The sequence below is a fragment of the Coregonus clupeaformis genome, chromosome 10 (assembly GCF_020615455.1).
Source record: "Coregonus clupeaformis isolate EN_2021a chromosome 10, ASM2061545v1, whole genome shotgun sequence".
Lineage (NCBI taxonomy): Eukaryota > Metazoa > Chordata > Actinopteri > Salmoniformes > Salmonidae > Coregonus > Coregonus clupeaformis.
Genome location: NC_059201.1, coordinates 32,601,918 through 32,626,904, shown reverse-complemented (window position 1 = coordinate 32,626,904; position 24,987 = coordinate 32,601,918). Strand labels below are relative to the sequence as shown.

Below are 24,987 nucleotides of genomic sequence, written 5' to 3'. Positions count from 1 at the left end.
ATAGTCTAACCTTCTTTTCTATTGGCCATGCTTTAAAGCTGTTATGTCTAAACTGCCCCACTCCTCCTTTATTAAGAGCAAGGATGGGACGTTAAATGGAGATGAAAGAACGGAACAGTCGCATATCTGCAATTTGCACTACCTCTGCCTCAGCTAGCAGATTAAGTTGCTCTCAATATCCTGCGGAGGCTCTACCTTAAGTCTGCTGTACATTCTCACTCTTATGCCAGAGTGAAATATGAACAGACTTCAATCAGCCAGTGGAGGAAAGCGGATGGTGGGAGCTCGAAAGTGGTAGGAAAGTGCTGCATTATGGAGGAGACTTCAGAGACATGCAGAGGAGAACAGACCTTTAGACAAGTCTGGGAAGTGCAGGGCTGTGCTCTGTTGCAGGAAAGACAAGTGAAGACATGTTGCTGAATGTTGAGGAGGTCATGTTCCAAGAGTGAAAGGTCACGCTATACTGCAGCGAGACAATGTTTGACTTGTCTGAGAGGAGGAGTGTCTGAGGTATTTCACCCTGGATCACATTGTCAGTAGTGCTGCAGGGAGAAGATAGGTTCTGTAGTTACTACTGAATAGAACAGCAAGATGAGGCTGAGTGAATGTCTCCATCTGGTCCTGCTTCCTCAGAGAAGTGTCAGTAGGCCCATACATGGCTGACGGTCAGTGGTCCTGACAGGCTGACCTCCCGGCTGCCTCACAGATAAATGCCATGTCACTCTGGCCAGGCATCATACTCACACTCTGATCAGACTCTTTCACTGGCCCGCTCACTTCTACACATTATCCTGGAAATGAGCAACGATCAGTCACATTAATCTCACTCTGTCTTATCACTCTCCATCATCGGACATGTGTAGTTTAGCCTAAGATTTATTTGTTTGACTTTTTACAGATAATTAGAGCTTAATCTAATCACACTGTTGCAGGAGAACTTTCCTGCATTCCATTACATGTTCAACTTTTAGTGTATTTGAGGTTTAAAAAGGCTTCATTCCACTTTGAAATTTCAGGTTTGATTTTCCCTTACGAAAAATGTATCAACCCCTACAAAAATTTCCATTAATTAAAATCCACATGATAATTTCAATTTCCTGTAGCTGCAGGATTATTTTCCTGCTGTAGCAAACTGGCTCAAATTAAGATCCTACATCTGTATATCAAAGCGCTCTTAAACAGTATTAGTTACCATTAAGTATTCCTTACATCGTCCATATTCTGAACTGTTTTAGTTTCCCCCTCACTCCCCCTAACATTTCCCATAAAACAACCCAGTCATTCAATTGCAGCTGGCAGCTGTGAGAGCGATAGCGTTTTGGTCATTCCAGAGGCTGTCCCTTTGTGAGATCAAGCGGTATTAGAAACTGAGACACTGAGCACAAATGTGTTTGTTGTTTGTGCTTCCCGAGCTCTCCATTGAAGCTGGTTATGTGGACTTTGGTATTCACAGAGACTCATCCTCTGGGCAGTTGACAAGGCCTGATATACCACACTGTTTAATGCACAAGTTAATGGGAGGAATCAATAGCAGGCATCGATACTGAGAATACAAATCACTGGAATTAAAGCAGCGCGCGTTTGCCAAATAGTCTATCATTACTGGAGCAACTATCTCTGTGTTATGTGATCTTCCTCAGCCAATACAATATTTATCAACATTATATTCCCCCGTGTGTGATAGGCACATTGGGCTACAGATGTAGGATCTTAATTTGAACAGTTTCTCACAGAAGGGAAATAATCCTGCAGCAACAGGAAATGTGAATTATTTAGTGGATTATAATGAATGGACATTTTTGTATGGGTTGACATTTCCTGCAACAAAGGGGGGATCAAATTAAGATCCAACATCTGTACACCAAGGAGATTGTATCAAGACCTTCAAGAACTACAGAACAGGACCTTCAGATCTGCTGTGATGACAAAGGGAGATGTCCCTTCAAGTAGATCCTCAATGAAAAAGCTGTCAAGTTCAAGGGAGGAACAATACATCATCCTTTTGCTTGAATTACAGTCAGTCAATGACTATGATGACCCCCCACACACACACATAAAAAAAAAAAAATCTGATATAAACAGGGCTTTTATCAGACATGATACATTCAAAAAACAGCTCCACTGTCACATCCCAGCACGATATACCTAGAAAGGGGCTTCTTCCTGACATTCCTCTCTACCTATTTGATGAATTCATCTGTGCCCATCCAGCTCCAGACAGCCTGTGTTTTCACTGCAGCCTCGCTCTGACAGGGCCAGAGCTGACCATCTGTCTTCATCTCTCTCCGTGGCCAGGGACGGATGGATGGACGGGGGCCTGGGAGGAGAAGTGAAAATAAGAGCTTTTCTCCTCACCTGCCTCCTCCCCGCTTTGAAGCCATGGCTCTTGCACATTCTGCAATATCTACCTCCTGGTGTAGCCTACAACTTCAACTGTTTTGTTTCTCCTTCCAGAAAGGAGGAATACTCAGAGTCATTTTGTTAAAGGCTTGGTATCAGTCCTTTTTGTATCATGTTTGACCTGTCAATCAGTCCACAAATGCATATGTCTTTTTATGCCTAGGGATCGTAGATAGATGATAGATAAGGTTCAGGATTAAAGCTTTAAACCTGCAATGCTTTTAATTTCAACCTGACATGTTCACTTTCAACCATAATAAATCACTTGCCAGTCATGAACCTTAGAAATCAAGATTGTGCATGTCTCATCTCTTTAATGTGGTGGAGTACATTGGGATTATGGTGCTTTAAAGTGAAGAACACTTAAAGATACAATCCAGGATATTCAAGAATGCAAATTCGTAATTTAACATATCATACTAATTGCACAAAAAAAGAAGAAAGAAACATATCATTCAAAACCTCTGAAGCATCACTGGAGCACCCCTGGAGAACAGGCCACTTTACATCAAGGCTTTGTCATGAAATCAAATAAAGTGACTTTCTTGAAAATATATTTGTCAATTTTGACATTTACAGAGCAGGGTAAGGATTGTTTGACCAAAAAATCACAGCATTTAGGCCTACTGTATACAACATGACATGGATTGCTTGCGGTGTAAAGGGGCCAATCTTGTTCTAATAAAGAAAAGGGTTTCCCAGCAACACATGAATGTGAAGAGAGCAGAAGATTGATGGAGGATGGAGATGGATGGATGTAAAGAGAGCAGGAGATGGATGGACGATGGAGGTGGAGGAGCAATAATTCATGCAGGCCTTCCACGTCAACCCTTTCAGCTTTCATTTGGCCCTTGTGTGGTTGTGAGCCATGCACTTTGAGACATGCCAACAGGGTTTTGTAGTGAGATAGTGCAGGCCTCTTGTGTTCCTGTGGCTGGAGTGGGTTAATGTGCTGCTTGTGTCTAAATGCAACCCTCACTAAAAGGATTCTCAGCGTCACACTTTAATGCCATCATTGCTCAAATGCTAGTGGAGCAACTACAACACTGAATAATGTGTTGGGTCCATTACATCCGAGTCACTGCCTAGGGAGGCCTGAAAAGGGATCTCTGGTTTTGGATTTAATTCATTTTCAGGTCCAGACATGAACCTAGGGTTCTGTGTATCTGGTCTAAATGAGGTGAAATTGCCAATAATTCATCAGATGCAACTTTGCTGAAGGTCTGCAATTTATCTCTCTTCTTACAAAAAGACAGGGAAGCATTCTCGCCTATCTCTTCAATAGGCTACCTTTCACAGTTATTGCTGACATTTGTTAAAATAAAACAATGTTGTAAAGCTCAAGAATAGCAACAAATGAATGGGTTGCATATTAAACAATATTAGTTAGAGGAATTTAACAACAGCAAAACAAAGAGGCACATTGTCTCATTGTCAAACTGGGCCAACAGAAGCACCATTGCAGACGTCAAGGACAGAAGAGCGGGGGCGGGCAGGCAGGCAGAAGACTTTCTCACAAGAAAAAAACAAAAAAAGACCCCCCCTCCTTTGTGTTTTCCCACTGCACAGCCCTAGCGCCTACCTTTGTTCCTCATCACAACAATTCTCGAACAGATGGTGCTCTGCTTGGGAGAGAATGACCGGCACCATCCAGCAGCCAATCGCTTAGTCAGGAAGCAGCTGACTCGTTTGGACAGCGCCAGGTGCTGTTCTCATATTTTCCTTGGAGGAGCACTAGGCTACGGGCGAAGAGTAGAAAATAGGCAGACAACTAGTCAATAAGGTTGCAGGTGGCGTTTCGAAGCGTTTGGATGTCTGCAATCTAGACCATGCTCTCCTCAAGGATAGCCTACATGGGAACCGTGCTGAATGAATATAGAAACGACAAACCGCTGTAAATAGGCTACCCGTTGCTGCTTGAATCACATGGAATAGATTAAGAATAATTTTACATGATAATATTGAAGGAATCCGATTAGGCTATCTATGTATTTATTTTATTTATTTGTTGGGTATGTAGGCTATTGACGCATAGAGGTGAAAGCTATTTGCACAAACCTTAGGCTACTAATGTCCAAATAAACTGGATGCAACTGAGAAGAGAGGGGCTTGCATGTCAACGAGGTGAGCCCTATACTTCATATTATTTATTTTGCATGAACAAAGTCAGAATTAGGCTAATGCATGAACAAAGTCAGAATATATTAAACTGAAGCTGTTTCTTCTGTAGCCTGCTATCCTCTTTCGAGGTATTGTGCAGTAGTATGAGAACAGGTGGATGTGAATGTTATGGAAGCAGGAACTCTGTTGCCGGACACTTACCTCCACAGTAAGGTTGTGGCCAGGGGGTCATAGCTAGTATGCAATCAATTTTTCTGGAAATGTAACATTTTTCCTAACAAAATTGTATTTGTTTGCCAACAACCTACCGTTACTGCATCTCTGCAAGGGCACAGGACTTTCTGTGCATGGGTTGGAGGGACACACGGGCAATATTATATGAAGTAATAACTAAAAGGCAATCGGTTTCTATAATAATGTAATATTATAGGCTATCTATATAATTAATCAGGAGTACCCCTATAGGCTATACGAATACCCTGCATCTGATGTTCTATATCGTCATTTTTATTATTGAGATTAGGCTATATCTCGATCATTCACAATCATAAATAATATATTTTCAATCTCAATGCGTCAAATAACATGCTCAGAAACAAACTTTGATCCTCCTGCGGCACGGCTCACCACTGCAACGTTGCAAAAATGTGATTTGCATATAAATGTGAAAGCATGTGGGCAGATGTCTCGATTCTTCCATTATCGGCAGAATAAATCGAACAGGAGACAGGTCTTCAATAAAAAAAAGTCCAGAGAACGGGGTTGTAACGGGGGGGCAGGGAGTGGGGTAGCCTATTGTCATTTTAAGAAACGCATCTGCTGTTTTGCAGCTGTTGCTCCTGTGTAATAGTTGAGGTTAACTCAAACTATTGTCTCACAAGCTTCTTATTCACCCTTTGTATGTCCAACAGTGTTAACAACACTAAGGCTAGGCTATGGTAGTGAAGCAGTATCTTTGGCCCTGTTTTAAGGAGTTCAGTTGTGTTATCAGTCAGTCTGTTAAAGTTGTCATTCGATAGTATCACTTAGATACATAGTTCCATTGTTTTATACCCTGTCATTAATCGGTTGCTATGGTATCAAGTTGCCTATGCTAGAAGTACCAAATCATCACTTTGCCCCGTTTAAAAAATTTTCTCTGCATACCCTGTGGGCAAACCCCCCCCCCCCTCCAACAAACAAACACACACACACACACACACACACACACACACACACACACACACACACACACACACACACACACACACACACACACACACACACAGGCCTGATAATAGGGTGCATGTGTCTGTCCACCAGGCAGGGTTATTAGGAGACATTGAGAATGCTACAATGTCCAGCACCATGGAGAAGAGAGTTCCCTTAGGGGCTAGGGAGAGGGGGCAGGGGTGGGAAGAGGAGGGGTGAATGGAGGGTGCTGCAGCTCAAGCTTCTCCCATTATTCTTGTAAAAAGGAGCAACACATTAGTATTTTTCAGGATCTCAGAGGTAAGGCATGGTGCAGGCTAGGCAGCAGTTTCATTAATTATGTTCTCATAATCCGCTGAAGGAATCATTCTGTGCAGAGTGAAACCTTTACAGTGGGCTTATTGGCCCAAACACCCTAGGCTTAGTGGTGGGACATTGCTGTTGTATTTTCTCAGTGTGGAGGGCACAGGCTACAAATACAAGCATACATTTCAGGTAACACTTCACTTTACAGTGTTCTTATTACCTGAAAGACTCAACACGCCTGTCTCACAGATAGCGTATTACCTCTGCAGAGATGTACGATGAGGAGTTATCAGTCCTTGGTTTGACGGAGGTGAATTTATCATATTCTAATCTAGACTACAATCAATATGCAGCTTCTCATGTTAATGCTATGGACATGAAGTGGCAGAACCCTTTTATGCAGGACATAACTTCAGTCTTCAGGAAGCCAACTGTCTCTGCTTATTGTATTATACTGTATTCTGAAACAACTAACTTTTTCCCCCAAAACCCTCCTGTATGTAGTAACCTTACACCTCTCCCACCCTTTCAGGGGAATATAGTTATTTTAGTCCTTTCTGTTTATTTTTTGTTTGTTTTTTTAATCTTCTCTGTGGTAGTTACCAATTATCTTTGCCAATCCCAGCCCACCAGACTGTTCGTCTCTTAAAGAGGTGTAAATGTTCATGGGCTTTTAGAGTGTGTGGAAAATCAACTTTCAAATTTTCCATTGCTCATTGTCACGTAATCTTAATATCACCATAGGACGTTTTTCTTTGATTGTGAGTGTCTGTTTAGAAGTAGTTCTAGAGTGATTGGTGATGGTGGAGAATTGACTTATTAGATTCAATTGGTTTTCCCTGAGGGAAGCCTTATCTTGTTTATGTTTATTATGTCAGAATTATGTGATCGGATTTTATGTCTTCCATTGCTCACATCTCTGGGAGGATTACGCGCTGTGTACACAGGATTGGAAAAGTAAACACCCTTCTCCTGGGAAAAAAACGATTTCACTCCTCAGCACATATCAAAGACCTGATGTCTGACAGCCAGCGAACAAAGCAAATCCTTAAACATCAGCATTCAAAAACAATCCTGTAACTCAAATCTTTATCAATTGTCCATTTGTATTCAGGTATTCTTTGCATAATTCAATTCTATCTTACAACTAGAGGTACTTTAGTGAAGTGAACCATAAGATTTTGCAGGACATTCTCTTCTGTTTGATTATGCAGGTTTTATTGTAATGTATAACTATATACAGTTGAAGTCGGAAGTTTACATACACTTAGGTTGGAGTCATTAAAACTCATTTTTCAACCACTCCACAAATTTCTTTTTAACAAACTATAGTTTTGGCAAGTCGTTTAGGACATCTACTTTGTGCATGACACAAGTAATTTTTCCAACAATTGTTTACAGACAGATTATTTCACTTATAATTCACTGTATCACAATTCCAGTGGGTCAGAAGTTGACTGTGCCTTTAAACAGCTTGGACAATTCCAGAAAATGATGTAATGGCTTTAGAAGCTTCTGATAGGCTAATTGACATCATTTGAGTCAATTGGAGGTGTACCTGTGGATGTATTTCAAGGCCTACCTTCAAACTCAGTGCCTCTTTGCTTGACATCATGGGAAAATAAAAATAAATCAGCCAAGACCTCAGAAAAAGAATTGTAGACCTCCACAAGTCTGGTTCATCCTTGGGAGCAATTTCCAAATGCCTGAAGGTACCATGTTCATCTGTACAAACAATAGTACGCAAGTATAAACACCATGGGACCACGCAGCCGTCATACCGCTCAGGAAGGAGACGCGTTCTGTCTCCTAGAGATGAACGTACTTTGGTGCGAAAAGTGCAAATCAATTCCAGAACAACAGCAAATGACCTTGTGAAGATGCTGGAGGAAACAGGTACAAAAGTATCTATATCCACAGTAAAATGAGTCCTATATCGACATAACCTGAAAGGCCGCTCAACAAGGAAGAAGCCACTGCTCCAAAACCGCCATAAAAAAGCCAGACTACGGTTTGCAACTGCACATGGGGACAAAGATCGTAATTTTTGGAGAAATGTCCTCTGGTCTGATGAAACAAAAATAGAACTGTTTGGCCATAATGACCATCGTTATGTTCGGAGGAAAAAGGGGTCTTCCAAATGGACAATGACCCCAAGCTGTGATGAGGTGTGAATGAAGGAGTCCGGTGTAGGAGGTAAAACACAGAAGTCCGAGTTTACCTGTTTACATACATAAAACGCACCCAGCGTCAATACGAATCTATCACAAGGGAAATATTCCACCTTGGCAATAACAAATGGAAGAGTAGCTCAACCAAGGTACTTGCTCTCACAATGAAACAATCACTCACAAAGACAAGGGGAACAGAGGGGAACACTTATACACATACTAATTAGGGGAATGAGCACCAGGTATGTGTGATTGACAAGACAAGACATGACAAGTGGAGTGATGAGAATGGGATAGGCAGTAGCTAGTAAGCCGGTGATGACGAACGCCGAAACCTGCCCGAACAAGGAGGGGAGGCAGCCTCGGCGGAAGTCGTGACAGTACCGCCCCTTAACGCGTGGCTCCAGCAGTGCGCCGACACCGGCCTCAGGGACGGCCAGGAGGGCGAGGAGCAGGGCGAGTCGGATGGCGATGGTGGAAATCCTTCAACAGGGAGGGATCAAGGATGTCCCTCCTTGGGACCCAGCACCGTTCCGCCGGACCGTACCCCTCCCACTCCACAAGATACTGAAGGCCCCCCATCCGACGCTTCGAATCCAGTATGGAACGGACCGAGTACGCCGGGGGCCCCTCGATGTCCAGAGGAGGTGGAGGAACCTCCCGCACCTCAGACTCCTGGAGCGGACCAGCTACCACCGGCCTGAGGAGAGACACATGATACGAGGGGTTAATACGGTAATCAGGGGGGAGTAACAACCTGTATGTAACCTCATTTATCCTCCTCAGGATTTTAAACAGCCCCACAAACCGCGGGCTCAGCTTCCGGCAGGGCAGGCGGAGGGGTAGATTCCGGGTCGAGAGGCAGACCCGATCCCCCGGTACGAAAACCGGGGCCTCCCTGCGGTGGCGGTCAGCGTTTGCCTTCTGACGACGCACGCCGCGCTGGAGGCGAACGTGGGCATCGTCCCAAGTCTCCTCCGCGCGCCGAAACCAGTCATCCACCGCAGGAGCCTCGGTCTGGCGCCACAGTGCCAGAACCGGTTGGTAACCCAAAACACATTGGAAGGGTGTTAGGTTAGTGGAGGAGTGGCGGAGAGAGTTCTGAGCGTATTCTGCCCATGGCAGGAACACCGGCCAGTCCTGACAGTAAGTCCGCAGGAACCTACCCACATCTTGATTCACCCTTTCCACCTGCCCATTACTCTCGGGGTGAAATCCAGAGGTCAGGCTGACCAAGACCCCCAGACGTTCCATGAACGCCTTCCAGACTCTAGACATGAACTGGGGACCTCGATCGGACACTATATCCTCTGGTACCCCGTAGTGCCGGAAGACGTGAGTAAACAGAGCCTCCGCAGTTTGTAGGGCCGTGGGGAGACCGGGCAGAAGGAGGCGGCAGGACTTCGAGCGATCCACAATGACCAGGATATTGGTGTTACCTTGGGTGAGGGGAAGATCAATAAGAAAATCAATACTAAGGTGAGACCATGGTCGTTGTGGAACTGGTAAAGGTTGTCGCTTACCCGCTTGGAGGTGCCTAGGTGCCTTACTCTGGGCGCACACTGAGCAGGAGGAAACATACACCCTCACGTCCTTAGCCAAGGTACTTGGCATACACCAGTACTTCTCGGTCAGGCAGCGCATTGTACGACCGATACCTGGATGACCAGACGAGGGTGTCGTGTGTGCCCAGTAGATCAGACGATCACGGATAAGCTCTATATCCGCGTCCATCGCCCATACTACCGGCGCCACAATGCATGAGGCTGGGAGTATGGGGGTGTTGTCTCTGGGCCTCTCCTCTGTGTCATACAGCCGAGACAGTGCGTCTGCCTTCACGTTCTTCGTACCCGGAATGTATGAGAGTGTGAAATCAAACCGGGTGAAGAAGAGGGCCCACCTGGCATGGCGAGGTTTCAGCCTCCTCGCTGCCCGAATGTACTCCAGGTTACGGTGGTCTGTCCAGACGAGGAAAGGGTGTTTCGCCCCTTCGAGCCAATGCCTCCACAACATCAAAGGTCGGACAACAGCCAGCAGCTCCCGATCACCAACGCAGTAGTTCTACTCCGCCGAGCTGAGCTTCTTTGAAAAGAAGGCAGAGGGGCGGGGCTTGGGTGGCGTGCCCGAGCATTGGAATAAGACAGCGCCTATCCCTACCTTGGACGCATCCACCTCCACTACGAACGGTAGTGATGAATCGGGGTGAGCCAGTACCAGGGCTGAGGTGAACAGACCCCGCAATCTACTGAAGGCCAAATCAGCCTCAGCAGACCAGCGGAGCCGGGACGGCCCACCCTTCAACAAGGAGGTAATGGGAGCTGCAACCTTGCCAAAGCCCCGAATAAACCTCCAATAGTAGTTGGCAAAGCCAGGGAAGCGCTGCACCTCCTTCACCGTGGTTGGAGTCGGCCAATTACGCACGGCTGAAATACGATCTCCCTCCATCTCCACACCTGTGGTAGATTTGCGGTATCTGAGGAAGGAGATTGACTGCTGGAAAAACTCACACTTCTCTGCCTTGGCATAAAGATCATTCTCCAGCAGTCGGACCAGTACCTTGCGAACTAGGGACACATGCTCGGCGTGCGTAGTGGAATACACCAGGATCGTATTTCAGCCGTGCTTAACTGGATTACTGCAACTCGCTGTTGGCTGGGCTCCCTGCCTGTGCCATTAAACCCCTACAACTTATCCAGAATGCCGCAGCCCGTCTGGTGTTCAACCTTCCCAAGTTCTCTCACGTCACCCCGCTCCTCCGCACACTCCACTGGCTTCCAGTTGAAGCTCGCATCTGTTACAAGACCATGGTGCTTGCCTATGGAGCTGTGAGGGGAACGGCACCTCTGTACCTTCAGGCTCTGATCAGTCCCTACACCCAAACGAGAGCATTGCATTCATCCACCTCTGGCCTGCTGGCTCCCCGTCGCTCTGGATAAGAGCGTCTGCTAAATGACGTAAATGTAAATGTAAATGTAAAATGTAAATGTTATCGATGTAGACCACCACACCGCGACCAAGCATGTCCCGAAACACCTCGTTCACAAAGGACTGGAAAACGGATGGAGCATTCATCAAACCATAGGGCATCACCAGGTATTCATAATGCCCCGAGGTTGTGCTGAATGCGGTTTTCCTCTCATCCCTTTCCCGAATACGCACCAGGTTGTAGGCACTCCTGAGGTCTAATTTGGTGAAAAAACGGGGCCCATGCATTGACTCAATCACTGAAGGAATGAGGGGAAGAGGATAACTAAATCGTACAGTCAACTTATTCAGTGGTCGATAATCAATGCACGGGCGTAAACCGCCATCTTTCTTCTTCACAAAGTAGAAACTCGAGGAAGCAGGTGAAGTGGAGGGACGTATATACCCCTGGCGCAGGGACTCGGTTTCCATAGCCTCCGTTTCAGCCTGCGACAGGGGATACACATGACTCCTGGGAGGTACAGCGTCTACCCGAAGGTTTATCGCGCAATCCCCCTCCCGATGAGGTGGTAATTTAGTCGCTTGCGTCTTGGAAAATGCGAGCACCAGATTTTTCTCTGCATACCCTGTGGGCAAACCCCCCCCCCCTCCAACAAACAAACACACACACACACACACACACACACACACACACACACACACACACACACACACACACACACACACACACACACACACACACACACACACACACACACACACAGGCCTGATAATAGGGTGCATGTGTCTGTCCACCAGGCAGGGTTATTAGGAGACATTGAGAATGCTACAATGTCCAGCACCATGGAGAAGAGAGTTCCCTTAGGGGCTAGGGAGAGGGGGCAGGGGTGGGAAGAGGAGGGGTGAATGGAGGGTGCTGCAGCTCAAGCTTCTCCCATTATTCTTGTAAAAAGGAGCAACACATTAGTATTTTTCAGGATCTCAGAGGTAAGGCATGGTGCAGGCTAGGCAGCAGTTTCATTAATTATGTTCTCATAATCCGCTGAAGGAATCATTCTGTGCAGAGTGAAACCTTTACAGTGGGCTTATTGGCCCAAACACCCTAGGCTTAGTGGTGGGACATTGCTGTTGTATTTTCTCAGTGTGGAGGGCACAGGCTACAAATACAAGCATACATTTCAGGTAACACTTCACTTTACAGTGTTCTTATTACCTGAAAGACTCAACACGCCTGTCTCACAGATAGCGTATTACCTCTGCAGAGATGTACGATGAGGAGTTATCAGTCCTTGGTTTGACGGAGGTGAATTTATCATATTCTAATCTAGACTACAATCAATATGCAGCTTCTCATGTTAATGCTATGGACATGAAGTGGCAGAACCCTTTTATGCAGGACATAACTTCAGTCTTCAGGAAGCCAACTGTCTCTGCTTATTGTATTATACTGTATTCTGAAACAACTAACTTTTTCCCCAAAACCCTCCTGTATGTAGTAACCTTACACCTCTCCCACCCTTTCAGGGGAATATAGTTATTTTAGTCCTTTCTGTTTATTTTTTGTTTGTTTTTTTAATCTTCTCTGTGGTAGTTACCAATTATCTTTGCCAATCCCAGCCCACCAGACTGTTCGTCTCTTAAAGAGGTGTAAATGTTCATGGGCTTTTAGAGTGTGTGGAAAATCAACTTTCAAATTTTCCATTGCTCATTGTCACGTAATCTTAATATCACCATAGGACGTTTTTCTTTGATTGTGAGTGTCTGTTTAGAAGTAGTTCTAGAGTGATTGGTGATGGTGGAGAATTGACTTATTAGATTCAATTGGTTTTCCCTGAGGGAAGCCTTATCTTGTTTATGTTTATTATGTCAGAATTATGTGATCGGATTTTATGTCTTCCATTGCTCACATCTCTGGGAGGATTACGCGCTGTGTACACAGGATTGGAAAAGTAAACACCCTTCTCCTGGAAAAAAACGATTTCACTCCTCAGCACATATCAAAGACCTGATGTCTGACAGCCAGCGAACAAAGCAAATCCTTAAACATCAGCATTCAAAAACAATCCTGTAACTCAAATCTTTATCAATTGTCCATTTGTATTCAGGTATTCTTTGCATAATTCAATTCTATCTTACAACTAGAGGTACTTTAGTGAAGTGAACCATAAGATTTTGCAGGACATTCTCTTCTGTTTGATTATGCAGGTTTTATTGTAATGTATAACTATATACAGTTGAAGTCGGAAGTTTACATACACTTAGGTTGGAGTCATTAAAACTCATTTTTCAACCACTCCACAAATTTATTTTTAACAAACTATAGTTTTGGCAAGTCGTTTAGGACATCTACTTTGTGCATGACACAAGTAATTTTTCCAACAATTGTTTACAGACAGATTATTTCACTTATAATTCACTGTATCACAATTCCAGTGGGTCAGAAGTTGACTGTGCCTTTAAACAGCTTGGACAATTCCAGAAAATGATGTAATGGCTTTAGAAGCTTCTGATAGGCTAATTGACATCATTTGAGTCAATTGAGGTGTACCTGTGGATGTATTTCAAGGCCTACCTTCAAACTCAGTGCCTCTTTGCTTGACATCATGGGAAAATAAAAATAAATCAGCCAAGACCTCAGAAAAAGAATTGTAGACCTCCACAAGTCTGGTTCATCCTTGGGAGCAATTTCCAAATGCCTGAAGGTACCATGTTCATCTGTACAAACAATAGTACGCAAGTATAAACACCATGGGACCACGCAGCCGTCATACCGCTCAGGAAGGAGACGCGTTCTGTCTCCTAGAGATGAACGTACTTTGGTGCGAAAAGTGCAAATCAATTCCAGAACAACAGCAAATGACCTTGTGAAGATGCTGGAGGAAACAGGTACAAAAGTATCTATATCCACAGTAAAATGAGTCCTATATCGACATAACCTGAAAGGCCGCTCAACAAGGAAGAAGCCACTGCTCCAAAACCGCCATAAAAAAGCCAGACTACGGTTTGCAACTGCACATGGGGACAAAGATCGTAATTTTTGGAGAAATGTCCTCTGGTCTGATGAAACAAAAATAGAACTGTTTGGCCATAATGACCATCGTTATGTTCGGAGGAAAAAGGGGTCTTCCAAATGGACAATGACCCCAAGCTGTGATGAGGTGTGAATGAAGGAGTCCGGTGTAGGAGGTAAAACACAGAAGTCCGAGTTTACCCGTTTACATACATAAAACGCACCCAGCGTCAATACGAATCTATCACAAGGGAAATATTCCACCTTGGCAATAACAAATGGAAGAGTAGCTCAACCAAGGTACTTGCTCTCACAATGAAACAATCACTCACAAAGACAAGGGGAACAGAGGGAACACTTATACACATACTAATTAGGGGAATGAGCACCAGGTATGTGTGATTGACAAGACAAGACATGACAAGTGGAGTGATGAGAATGGGATAGGCAGTAGCTAGTAAGCCGGTGATGACGAACGCCGAAACCTGCCCGAACAAGGAGGGGAGGCAGCCTCGGCGGAAGTCGTGACAGTACCGCCCCTTAACGCGTGGCTCCAGCAGTGCGCCGACACCGGCCTCAGGGACGGCCAGGAGGGCGAGGAGCAGGGCGAGTCGGATGGCGATGGTGGAAATCCTTCAACAGGGAGGGATCAAGGATGTCCCTCCTTGGGACCCAGCACCGCCTCCGCCGGACCGTACCCCTCCCACTCCACAAGATACTGAAGGCCCCCCATCCGACGCTTCGAATCCAGTATGGAACGGACCGAGTACGCCGGGGGCCCCTCGATGTCCAGAGGAGGTGGAGGAACCTCCCGCACCTCAGACTCCTGGAGCGGACCAGCTACCACCGGCCTGAGGAGAGACACATGATACGAGGGGTTAATACGGTAATCAGGGGGGAGTAACAACCTGTATGTAACCTCATTTATCCTCCTCAGGATTTTAAACAGCCCCACAAACCGCGGGCTCAGCTTCCGGCAGGGCAGGCGGAGGGGTAGATTCCGGGTCGAGAGGCAGACCCGATCCCCCGGTACGAAAACCGGGGCCTCCCTGCGGTGGCGGTCAGCGTTTGCCTTCTGACGACGCACGCCGCGCTGGAGGCGAACGTGGGCATCGTCCCAAGTCTCCTCCGCGCGCCGAAACCAGTCATCCACCGCAGGAGCCTCGGTCTGGCGCCACAGTGCCAGAACCGGTTGGTAACCCAAAACACATTGGAAGGGTGTTAGGTTAGTGGAGGAGTGGCGGAGAGAGTTCTGAGCGTATTCTGCCCATGGCAGGAACACCGGCCAGTCCTGACAGTAAGTCCGCAGGAACCTACCCACATCTTGATTCACCCTTTCCACCTGCCCATTACTCTCGGGGTGAAATCCAGAGGTCAGGCTGACCAAGACCCCCAGACGTTCCATGAACGCCTTCCAGACTCTAGACATGAACTGGGGACCTCGATCGGACACTATATCCTCTGGTACCCCGTAGTGCCGGAAGACGTGAGTAAACAGAGCCTCCGCAGTTTGTAGGGCCGTGGGGAGACCGGGCAGAAGGAGGCGGCAGGACTTCGAAAAGCGATCCACAATGACCAGGATATTGGTGTTACCTTGGGTGAGGGGAAGATCAATAAGAAAATCAATACTAAGGTGAGACCATGGTCGTTGTGGAACTGGTAAAGGTTGTCGCTTACCCGCTTGGAGGTGCCTAGGTGCCTTACTCTGGGCGCACACTGAGCAGGAGGAAACATACACCCTCACGTCCTTAGCCAAGGTACTTGGCATACACCAGTACTTCTCGGTCAGGCAGCGCATTGTACGACCGATACCTGGATGACCAGACGAGGGTGTCGTGTGTGCCCAGTAGATCAGACGATCACGGATAAGCTCTATATCCGCGTCCATCGCCCCATACTACCGGCGCCACAATGCATGAGGCTGGGAGTATGGGGGTGTTGTCTCTGGGCCTCTCCTCTGTGTCATACAGCCGAGACAGTGCGTCTGCCTTCACGTTCTTCGTACCCGGAATGTATGAGAGTGTGAAATCAAACCGGGTGAAGAAGAGGGCCCACCTGGCATGGCGAGGTTTCAGCCTCTCGCTGCCCGAATGTACTCCAGGTTACGGTGGTCTGTCCAGACGAGGAAAGGGTGTTTCGCCCCTTCGAGCCAATGCCTCCACAACATCAAAGGTCGGACAACAGCCAGCAGCTCCCGATCACCAACGCAGTAGTTCTACTCCGCCGAGCTGAGCTTCTTTGAAAAGAAGGCAGAGGGGCGGGGCTTGGGTGGCGTGCCCGAGCATTGGAATAAGACAGCGCCTATCCCTACCTTGGACGCATCCACCTCCACTACGAACGGTAGTGATGAATCGGGGTGAGCCAGTACCAGGGCTGAGGTGAACAGACCCCGCAATCTACTGAAGGCCAAATCAGCCTCAGCAGACCAGCGGAGCCGGGACGGCCCACCCTTCAACAAGGAGGTAATGGGAGCTGCAACCTTGCCAAAGCCCCGAATAAACCTCCAATAGTAGTTGGCAAAGCCAGGGAAGCGCTGCACCTCCTTCACCGTGGTTGGAGTCGGCCAATTACGCACGGCTCAAATGCGATCTCCCTCCATCTCCACACCTGTGGTAGTAATGCGGTATCCGAGGAAGGAGATTGACTGCTGGAAAAACTCACACTTCTCTGCCTTGGCATAAAGATCATTCTCCAGCAGTCGGACCAGTACCTTGCGAACTAGGGACACATGCTCGGCGTGCGTAGTGGAATACACCAGGATCGTATTTCAGCCGTGCTTAACTGGATTACTGCAACTCGCTGTTGGCTGGGCTCCCTGCCTGTGCCATTAAACCCCTACAACTTATCCAGAATGCCGCAGCCCGTCTGGTGTTCAACCTTCCCAAGTTCTCTCACGTCACCCCGCTCCTCCGCACACTCCACTGGCTTCCAGTTGAAGCTCGCATCTGTTACAAGACCATGGTGCTTGCCTATGGAGCTGTGAGGGGAACGGCACCTCTGTACCTTCAGGCTCTGATCAGTCCCTACACCCAAACGAGAGCATTGCGTTCATCCACCTCTGGCCTGCTGGCTCCCCGTCGCTCTGGATAAGAGCATCTGCTAAATGACGTAAATGTAAATGTAAATGTAAAATGTAAATGTTATCGATGTAGACCACCACACCGCGACCAAGCATGTCCCGAAACACCTCGTTCACAAAGGACTGGAAAACGGATGGAGCATTCATCAAACCATAGGGCATCACCAGGTATTCATAATGCCCCGAGGTTGTGCTGAATGCGGTTTTCCTCTCATCCCTTTCCCGAATACGCACCAGGTTGTAGGCACTCCTGAGGTCTAATTTGGTGAAAAAACGGGGCCCATGCATTGACTCAATCACTGAAGGAATGAGGGGAAGAGGATAACTAAATCGTACAGTCAACTTATTCAGTGGTCGATAATCAATGCACGGGCGTAAACCGCCATCTTTCTTCTTCACAAAGTAGAAACTCGAGGAAGCAGGTGAAGTGGAGGGACGTATATACCCCTGGCGCAGGGACTCGGTTTCCATAGCCTCCGTTTCAGCCTGCGACAGGGGATACACATGACTCCTGGGAGGTACAGCGTCTACCCGAAGGTTTATCGCGCAATCCCCCTCCCGATGAGGTGGTAATTTAGTCGCTTGCGTCTTGGAAAATGCGAGCACCAGATCATGGTATTCGGGAGGAATATGCACGGTGGGGGTACCGTCTGGACTTTCCACTGTGGTCGCACCAACGGAAACACCTAGACACCTACCCCGACACTCACGCGACCACCCCGTAAGAACCCTCTGCGGCCATGAAAAAGTGGGGTTGTGAAGGGCTAACCACGGAATACCTAAGACTACAAAAAAATACTACTAATCAAAAAATGGATCTGCTCAAAATGCGTCTCCTGTGACTGGTACAGTAACCTCTTTAACCAACCCGGACCCTAATGGTTGACTATCAAGTGCTCTGATGGGGAGTGGAATGGATAGGGGAACCAATTAAATGCCTTGACAGCGTGCAAATGCCCTGTCCATTAAGTTCCCAGCTGCGCCTGAATCGACTAGCGCCTTACACTGGGAAACTACCAGGTGATCGGGAAAGGAGATAGATAAGGTACAGTGCGCCGCAAAGGGCTCTGAACAATTTTGGGTGTTCGTTACCAGGGGTGATGCGTGCGTACCCTGCCTACCGCCTCCAGACCCAAAGGAACGTTGCCTGCGATGTAAGGTGGATTGTCCCTTCGTGCCACCAGAGTGGCACTGTCGCTGATCCCTCCAGAGGCTGGGGTGTAGGTGGCTGGATCCGGTTGACCAGCTGGTCTCGATAGATCGCTTCCCCCAAGCTGGCCAGCATCGAGGAATGCTCCTGGACCCTTGCCACAACTCCAGGCATGCGGTCTTCTCCTGCTGACTCCATTCAGTGGGTGAGTGATTCTGTGATGAGGTGTGAATGAAGGAGTCAGGCGCAGGAGGTAAAACACCGAAGTCCAGAGTTTATTCCGTTTACATAAATCAAACGCACCCAGCGTCAATACGAAACTATCACAAGGGAAATATTCCACCTTGGCAATAACAAATGGAAGAGTAGCTCAACCGAGCTACTCGCTCTCACAATGAAACAATCACTCACAAAGACAAGCAGAACAGAGGGAACACTTATACACATACTAATTAGGGGAATGAGCACCAGGTGTGTGTGATTGACAAGACAAGACATGACAAGTGGAGTGATGAGAATGGGATCGGCAGTAGCTAGTAAGCCGGTGACGACGAACGCCGAAACCTGCCCGAACAAGGAGGGGAGGCAGCCTCGGCGGAAGTCGTGACACAAGCATACTTCCAAAGTTGTGGCAAAAAATGGCTTAAGGACAACAAAGTCAAGGTATTGGAGTGGCCATCACAAAGCCCTGACCTCAATCCTATAGAAAATGTGTGGGCAGAACTTAAAAAGCGTGTGCGAGCAAGGAGGCCTACAAACCTGACACAGTTACACCAGCTCTGTCAGGAGGAATGGGCCAAAATTCACCCAACTTATTGTGGGAAGCTTGTGGAAGGCTACCCGAAACGTTTGACCCAAGTTAAACAATTTAAAGGCAATGCTACCAAATACTAATTGAGTGTATGTAAACTTCTGACCCACTGGGAATGTGATGAAAGAAATAAAAGCTGAAAGAAATCATTCTCTCTACTATTATTCTGACATTTCACATTCTTAAAATAAAGTGGTGATCATAACTGACAGGGAATGTTTACTAGGATTAAATGTCAGGAATTGTGAAAAAAATGAGTTTAAATTGTATTTGGCTAAGGTGTATGTAAACTTCCGACTTCAACTATATTATGATTTAACAAGGCAACCTTGCAAGACATTGTCACTTTGCTGTATTTTTTATGCATTGTGGACTACTTCTAAGCCTATTTAAGCCTATCAGTAATGGCTGTTTGAGGACATGCATTTATGATGTGACATTTAGCTGTTCAGGCTCAACCTTGTCCTTAGTCTCAAATTGTGTGTTCGAAATATGTACGCTATCATCATCCTGTAGTGCATAAAAATCATTGGTGCAATGACATAGGGTCAAATAATAAGCACAGTTTTCTAACAGTTCAACAAAATGGTTTGAATATGTTTTTTCTTCTTCTGTGAGTCAGTGAATAAACATGATGAGGTAGGTTACAGTCATTTGTAGTTAAAGAACACAGTGACCTGTATCTCTCCTGAGGGTTACATTTCCTCAGACTGATTTCTGCCTCTGCTAATCCTGATGGGTCAAGTCAATCTTAACCACTCACTCTGCCTTAGTTTAAGAAACATGTCTGTATTACCCTCATTTCACCCCTTATTTCACCCCGTTCCAGTAGAAAAATCCCCTGTGCAGGAGGAGCTTGAACTTGTTTCGTCACCCTTGCTCTGTTGCCAGGCAGTTTTGCACTCAGATGAATTAGTCAGCTCTCTGGTTTCAAAGCCTCTTAGCAATATCTTCTTAAGCGAGTGTTGATCACAGTTGTTTGGTTGAGAAGCCCTATGGCACTACAGTACTAACGCATGTCTCTTCCACGGAAAGGGATACATCCCTCAGTAAATTCACCTAATTAGGTTAGGGGATTTCTTAAATGTTGCTCAGATTATAATGCCTTACAGGATTCCGCCACGGTAGATTGCTGATTCCCACCTCTACATTATATAAGTTTACTACATGTACAGGAAAGGTTGGTACTTAGAGTAAAGCACTAATGTAAACCCACTTCTCATTTCTAACCCTTCAGTAGTTTCAGGGAGGAATCAGTACTTATTGATTTCCACATGCCACTTTCAGAACTCAATTACAGAGCCTTGTAGTTGCTCAAGTGTGCATATGTGCCTGCCTCTCCTCTGGAAAATCACTAACACTCTTTAGTGATGGTAGCAAAAGCTTAGAAACCAACTCAATAGTCAGTGAAATCATTATTCTGAAGAACATTACCACAATAAAAGTATATTTTAATTGATATAACATATCAACTTTAGGTTTAATAGTATTGTGGCCCATTTGTTAGAGTCAGCACAGTAGTGCCATATGGGATGGCAGATGCCTAGTGCTCCTGTTATGAGCTGCTCTTCTCCAGACTAGACCATTGGGCCAGATTCTGGCTTCACAAGTCCTTCTCCTAAAATCTCTGTCCTTGGATTAAAGTTATTCTGGATTATCACAATTTATTTGAGTAAATTACTGTTGCGGCTGAAGAGAAGTGTGAGGTATGCTCTACAAAATGCTGTACTTGCAATGCGACCTGAAGGCTTCTCTCAGAAATACCCTACAAATGTTCAAAGAAATTCATAGTATTTCTGTACCAAAACCAGGACACAGTGGACCCTTCATTAATAATCTAGGAACTTATTTTTGCCATAAATATATTTTTAGAATACTTACGTATCTCTGAGTATTTAATGATGTATGAAGAAGCTAATGATCTATTCCTGATGGGCCTGTTGGATAGATGAAAGCACTCAATGGAATTTGATCTTTGTCCAAGTAAACGAGTTCTGAGGGGTGTTTTTTTATTATTATTGTGCATTAAAATGAGCTGATTTCGCAGTTTTCCTCATAACTGATGATGCTGCATAATTCATATTAGCAATCTCTCAGATGAAGATGTTGTCACGCCCTGACTCAAGGGACTTGTATTTGTTGAGTCAGGGTGTGTATTTTCTGTGTTGGGTTTCTAGTATGTCTAGATCTATGTTGGCCTGTGTGGTTCCCAGGTTGTCGCTCGTTGTCTCTGATTGGGGACCATACTTAGGCAGCCTTTTGGCACGAGTTAGTTGTGGGATCTTGTTCCGTGTGAGGTATGTTTTTTGTCTACCTTGGACTTCACGTTTCGTTTGTTGTTTTGTCGTGTGTTCAGTACGTAAATAAATATGAATGCATATCACGCTGCGCCTTGGTCCTTCTCGTCCGTAAACGATCATGACAGATGTAAACAGACGGTTTGCTCTCAACATCATCAGGAGCTGTGTTACAGTCATGTTTTATTTAACATGGCTGAAATGTAACTTTCGGTAATATGATGTGACTAGACGTATGATACAGTATAGCCTTACATATACCCCTGACACTAGTTTTCACCAACTCCCTTAGTCTCATAAATATATATTTCTGAATGGTATTTGTGCTCCTGGGTGTCCTTGTGTTAAACTAAACTGTACAGTGACTCATTGTCTTTTTTTGTCTTTGTTTTACAGACTCACCTTGCAGTCCTGAGGTCTTGATGAAAGAAAAACTCTGAACAGTGGGAGACTCACTGTAACACTGTAACTGTTTAATTGGAACCCCCTGCACATCTTTTCCCGTCTGGACAATTTTAGAGGGATACAACTACAATCAGCACCCCCTCTGATTAATGACAATCACACAGCTCCCTCCAAGGTCATCTACCCCTTCTGGTGTCCAACCCTGTGGGTTTAGACAGGTGAACGCAGACAGACAGCATGGCTAGAGGGAGGTTTATCTACTGTCTACTAGGCCAGTTGTTCGCTGGCCTGATTCTGTCGTCCGTTGGACTATCCTCCATCCAGAGAGATAATGAGTGTCCCCAGCAGTGTGTGTGTGAGATCCGACCCTGGTTCACCCCCCAGTCCACCTACAGAGAAGCCACGACGGTGGACTGCAACGACCTCCGTCTCACACGCATCCCAGGCAACCTGTCCAGTGACACGCAGGTGCTCCTCCTGCAGAGCAACTACATCGCCAGGACCAGTGAGGAGCTGGAGCAGCTCTACAACCTGACAGAGCTGGACCTGTCTCAGAACAACTTCAGCAGCATCCGCGACGTGGGCCTCAGCAACATGTCTCAGCTCACCACCCTTCACCTGGAGGAGAACCAGATCACTGAGATGCCTGACTACTGCCTGCAGGACCTCAGCAACCTGCAAGAGCTCTACATCAACCATAACCAGATCAACATTATCTCCCCCAATGCCCTCTCTGGCCTGCACAACCTGCTCAGGCTCCATCTCAACTCTAACAGGCTCAAGGCCATCGACAGCCGCTGGTTTGAGTCCACGCCCAACCTGGAGATCCTCATGATCGGGGAAAACCCTGTCGTTGGCATCCTGGACTTTAACTTCAAGCCTCTTGTAAACCTGAGGAGCTTGGTTCTGGCTGGAATGGATTTAACAGACATTCCTGGAAATGCTTTTGTGGGACTAGACAACCTAGAGAGTCTCTCCTTCTACGACAATAAGCTAGTCAGAGTTCCTCAGAAAGCTCTTCAGAAATTACCTAACCTCAAGTTCTTGGACTTGAACAAAAATCCTGTGCACAAAATCAAAGAGGGGGACTTGAAGAACATGCTGAGGCTGAAAGAGCTGGGCATAAACAACATGGGGGAGCTGGCCTGCATTGACCGATTTGCCCTCGATAACCTCCCTGAGCTCACCAAGCTGGAGGCCACTAACAACCCCAAGTTCTCCTACGTGAACCGCCAGGCCTTCCGTGACCTCCCTGCCCTGGAGAGCCTCATGTTGAACAACAATGCCCTTAACGCCCTCTACCAGTCTACCGTGGACTTCCTGCCCAACCTGCGTGAGATCAGCATCCACAGCAACCCCATGCGATGCGACTGCGTCATCCAGTGGATGAGCTCCAACAAGACCAGCATCCGCTTCATGGAGCCCCTCTCCATGCTCTGTGCCATGCCAGCCGAGGTCAGAGGGCAGCATGTGAGGGAGGTGCTCCAGCAGGACTCAGCGGAGCAGTGCCTGCCGATGATCTCCCACGACACCTTTCCCAACCACCTGAACCTGGACATCGGCATGACTGTGGATCTGGATTGCCGAGCCATGTCCCAGCCCGAACCGGAGATCTACTGGGTCACGCCCATGGGGAACAAGGTGATGATGGACACCATGTCTGATAAGTACAGCCTCAGTAGCGAAGGAACGCTGCGCATCTCTCACATCCAGGTGGAGGACTCTGGCAGGTACACCTGTGTGGCACAAAATGCTGAGGGGGCGGACACTCGGGTGACTGCTATTAGGGTGAATGGTACTCTCTTAGACAGCACCCAGCTGATGAAGGTCTACGTGAAGCAGACTGAGTCCCACTCTATCCTGGTCTCCTGGAAGGTGAACTCCAATGTCATGACCTCCAACCTCAAGTGGTCATCTGCCACCATGAAGATAGACAACCCCCACATCACCTACACAGCCAGGGTCCCAGTGGATGTCCATGAGTATAACCTCACACACCTACAGCCTGCCACCGAGTACGAGGTGTGTCTCACCGTCTCCAACATCCACCAGCAGATGCAAAAGTCCTGTGTCAACGTCACGACGAAGCACGCAGCCTTTGCTGTGGAGATATCTGACCAAGGCACTAACACCGCTCTCGCAGCTGTCATGGGAACCATATTCGGCATCATCAGCCTGGCTTCTATGGCTGTGTACATTGCCAAGAGGTGGAAGAGGAAAAACTACAATCACTCCCTGAAAAAGTACATGCAGAAAACATCCTCCATCCCCCTTAATGAGCTCTACCCTCCCCTCATCAACCTGTGGGAGGTGGACAGTGAGAAGGACAAAGAGGTGTCCTCCTCCTCAGAGACCAAACCCAGCCAAGTGGACACTACACAGAGCTACTATATGTGGTGATAGCTACTGGGTCATTCCACCAATTCGGTGCCTTTTGAGAAGTGTAACTTGGTCAAAAAAAATTATAATTTGATTTCATCTAATTGTATCATTCTGTCATAAAGAGCACATGATGAACTTCATAAAAACACGTTTTCTCATCTCAAGAGGTTAAATAAAAAATTACTATGGTAAGTGTCTATTAAGTGCCAAATAAAGTAACAGGGTTGACGGTAACAGGGTGGACGATTTCATCTAAAATCAGCCATAAATCCCCTTGTGACAGGGGGAATTGAAGCTTGTTGTGTTCAACAGGTAGGGGCAATTGAATGCAAGCTTCACAACAAAATTGAAATTGTTAAAACATTTCTAGCCTGTCTATGGATAACCTCAAAACACCAGAAAATGGCCAAAAAGAGTAGAACCAGCTCACCTGCTTTTACACTATGATTTGACTATTAGATGTTCAATGTTTTAAATATATATATATATATATAAAAAGGAATAGTTTCACCATATTAAAATGAGAGTTCAGTTTACATAACAAGGTTGACCTTAAAAATGAGGGACAGATGTAAATGAATCACTAATCACATGATATAAATAATAATCTTCAGAAATGACTTTGTCAAAGCATAACTTTACAATGACGGTGAAAACTTGGAGAAATGTTGGGGTTAAGCGGGTTAAAATCTTCCTAGAAGTCAGGTCACAGAGGGTGCACAGAGGGACATGTCAAAAT

The 24,987-nt window shown here is 46.3% G+C and overlaps 1 protein-coding gene across 1 annotated transcript; it reads left to right on the top strand.

Annotated features, from left to right (window-relative positions):
• Positions 1-4,011: 4,011 nt before the first annotated feature.
• Positions 4,012-24,638, top strand: LOC121575033 (leucine-rich repeat neuronal protein 1). Its single transcript, XM_041887811.1, has 2 exons — positions 4,012-4,524; positions 21,858-24,638. The coding sequence occupies exon 2, from the start codon at positions 22,104-22,106 to the stop codon at positions 24,264-24,266; it is 2,163 nt and encodes a 720-aa protein (XP_041743745.1). The 5' UTR covers positions 4,012-4,524; positions 21,858-22,103; the 3' UTR covers positions 24,267-24,638.
• Positions 24,639-24,987: the final 349 nt, after the last annotated feature.

Bases quoted from the DNA above. Each gene is read 5' to 3' on its own strand.
- LOC121575033 (XM_041887811.1), top strand. From the start codon at position 22,104: ATGGCTAGAGGGAGGTTTATCTACTGTCTACTAGGCCAGTTGTTCGCT.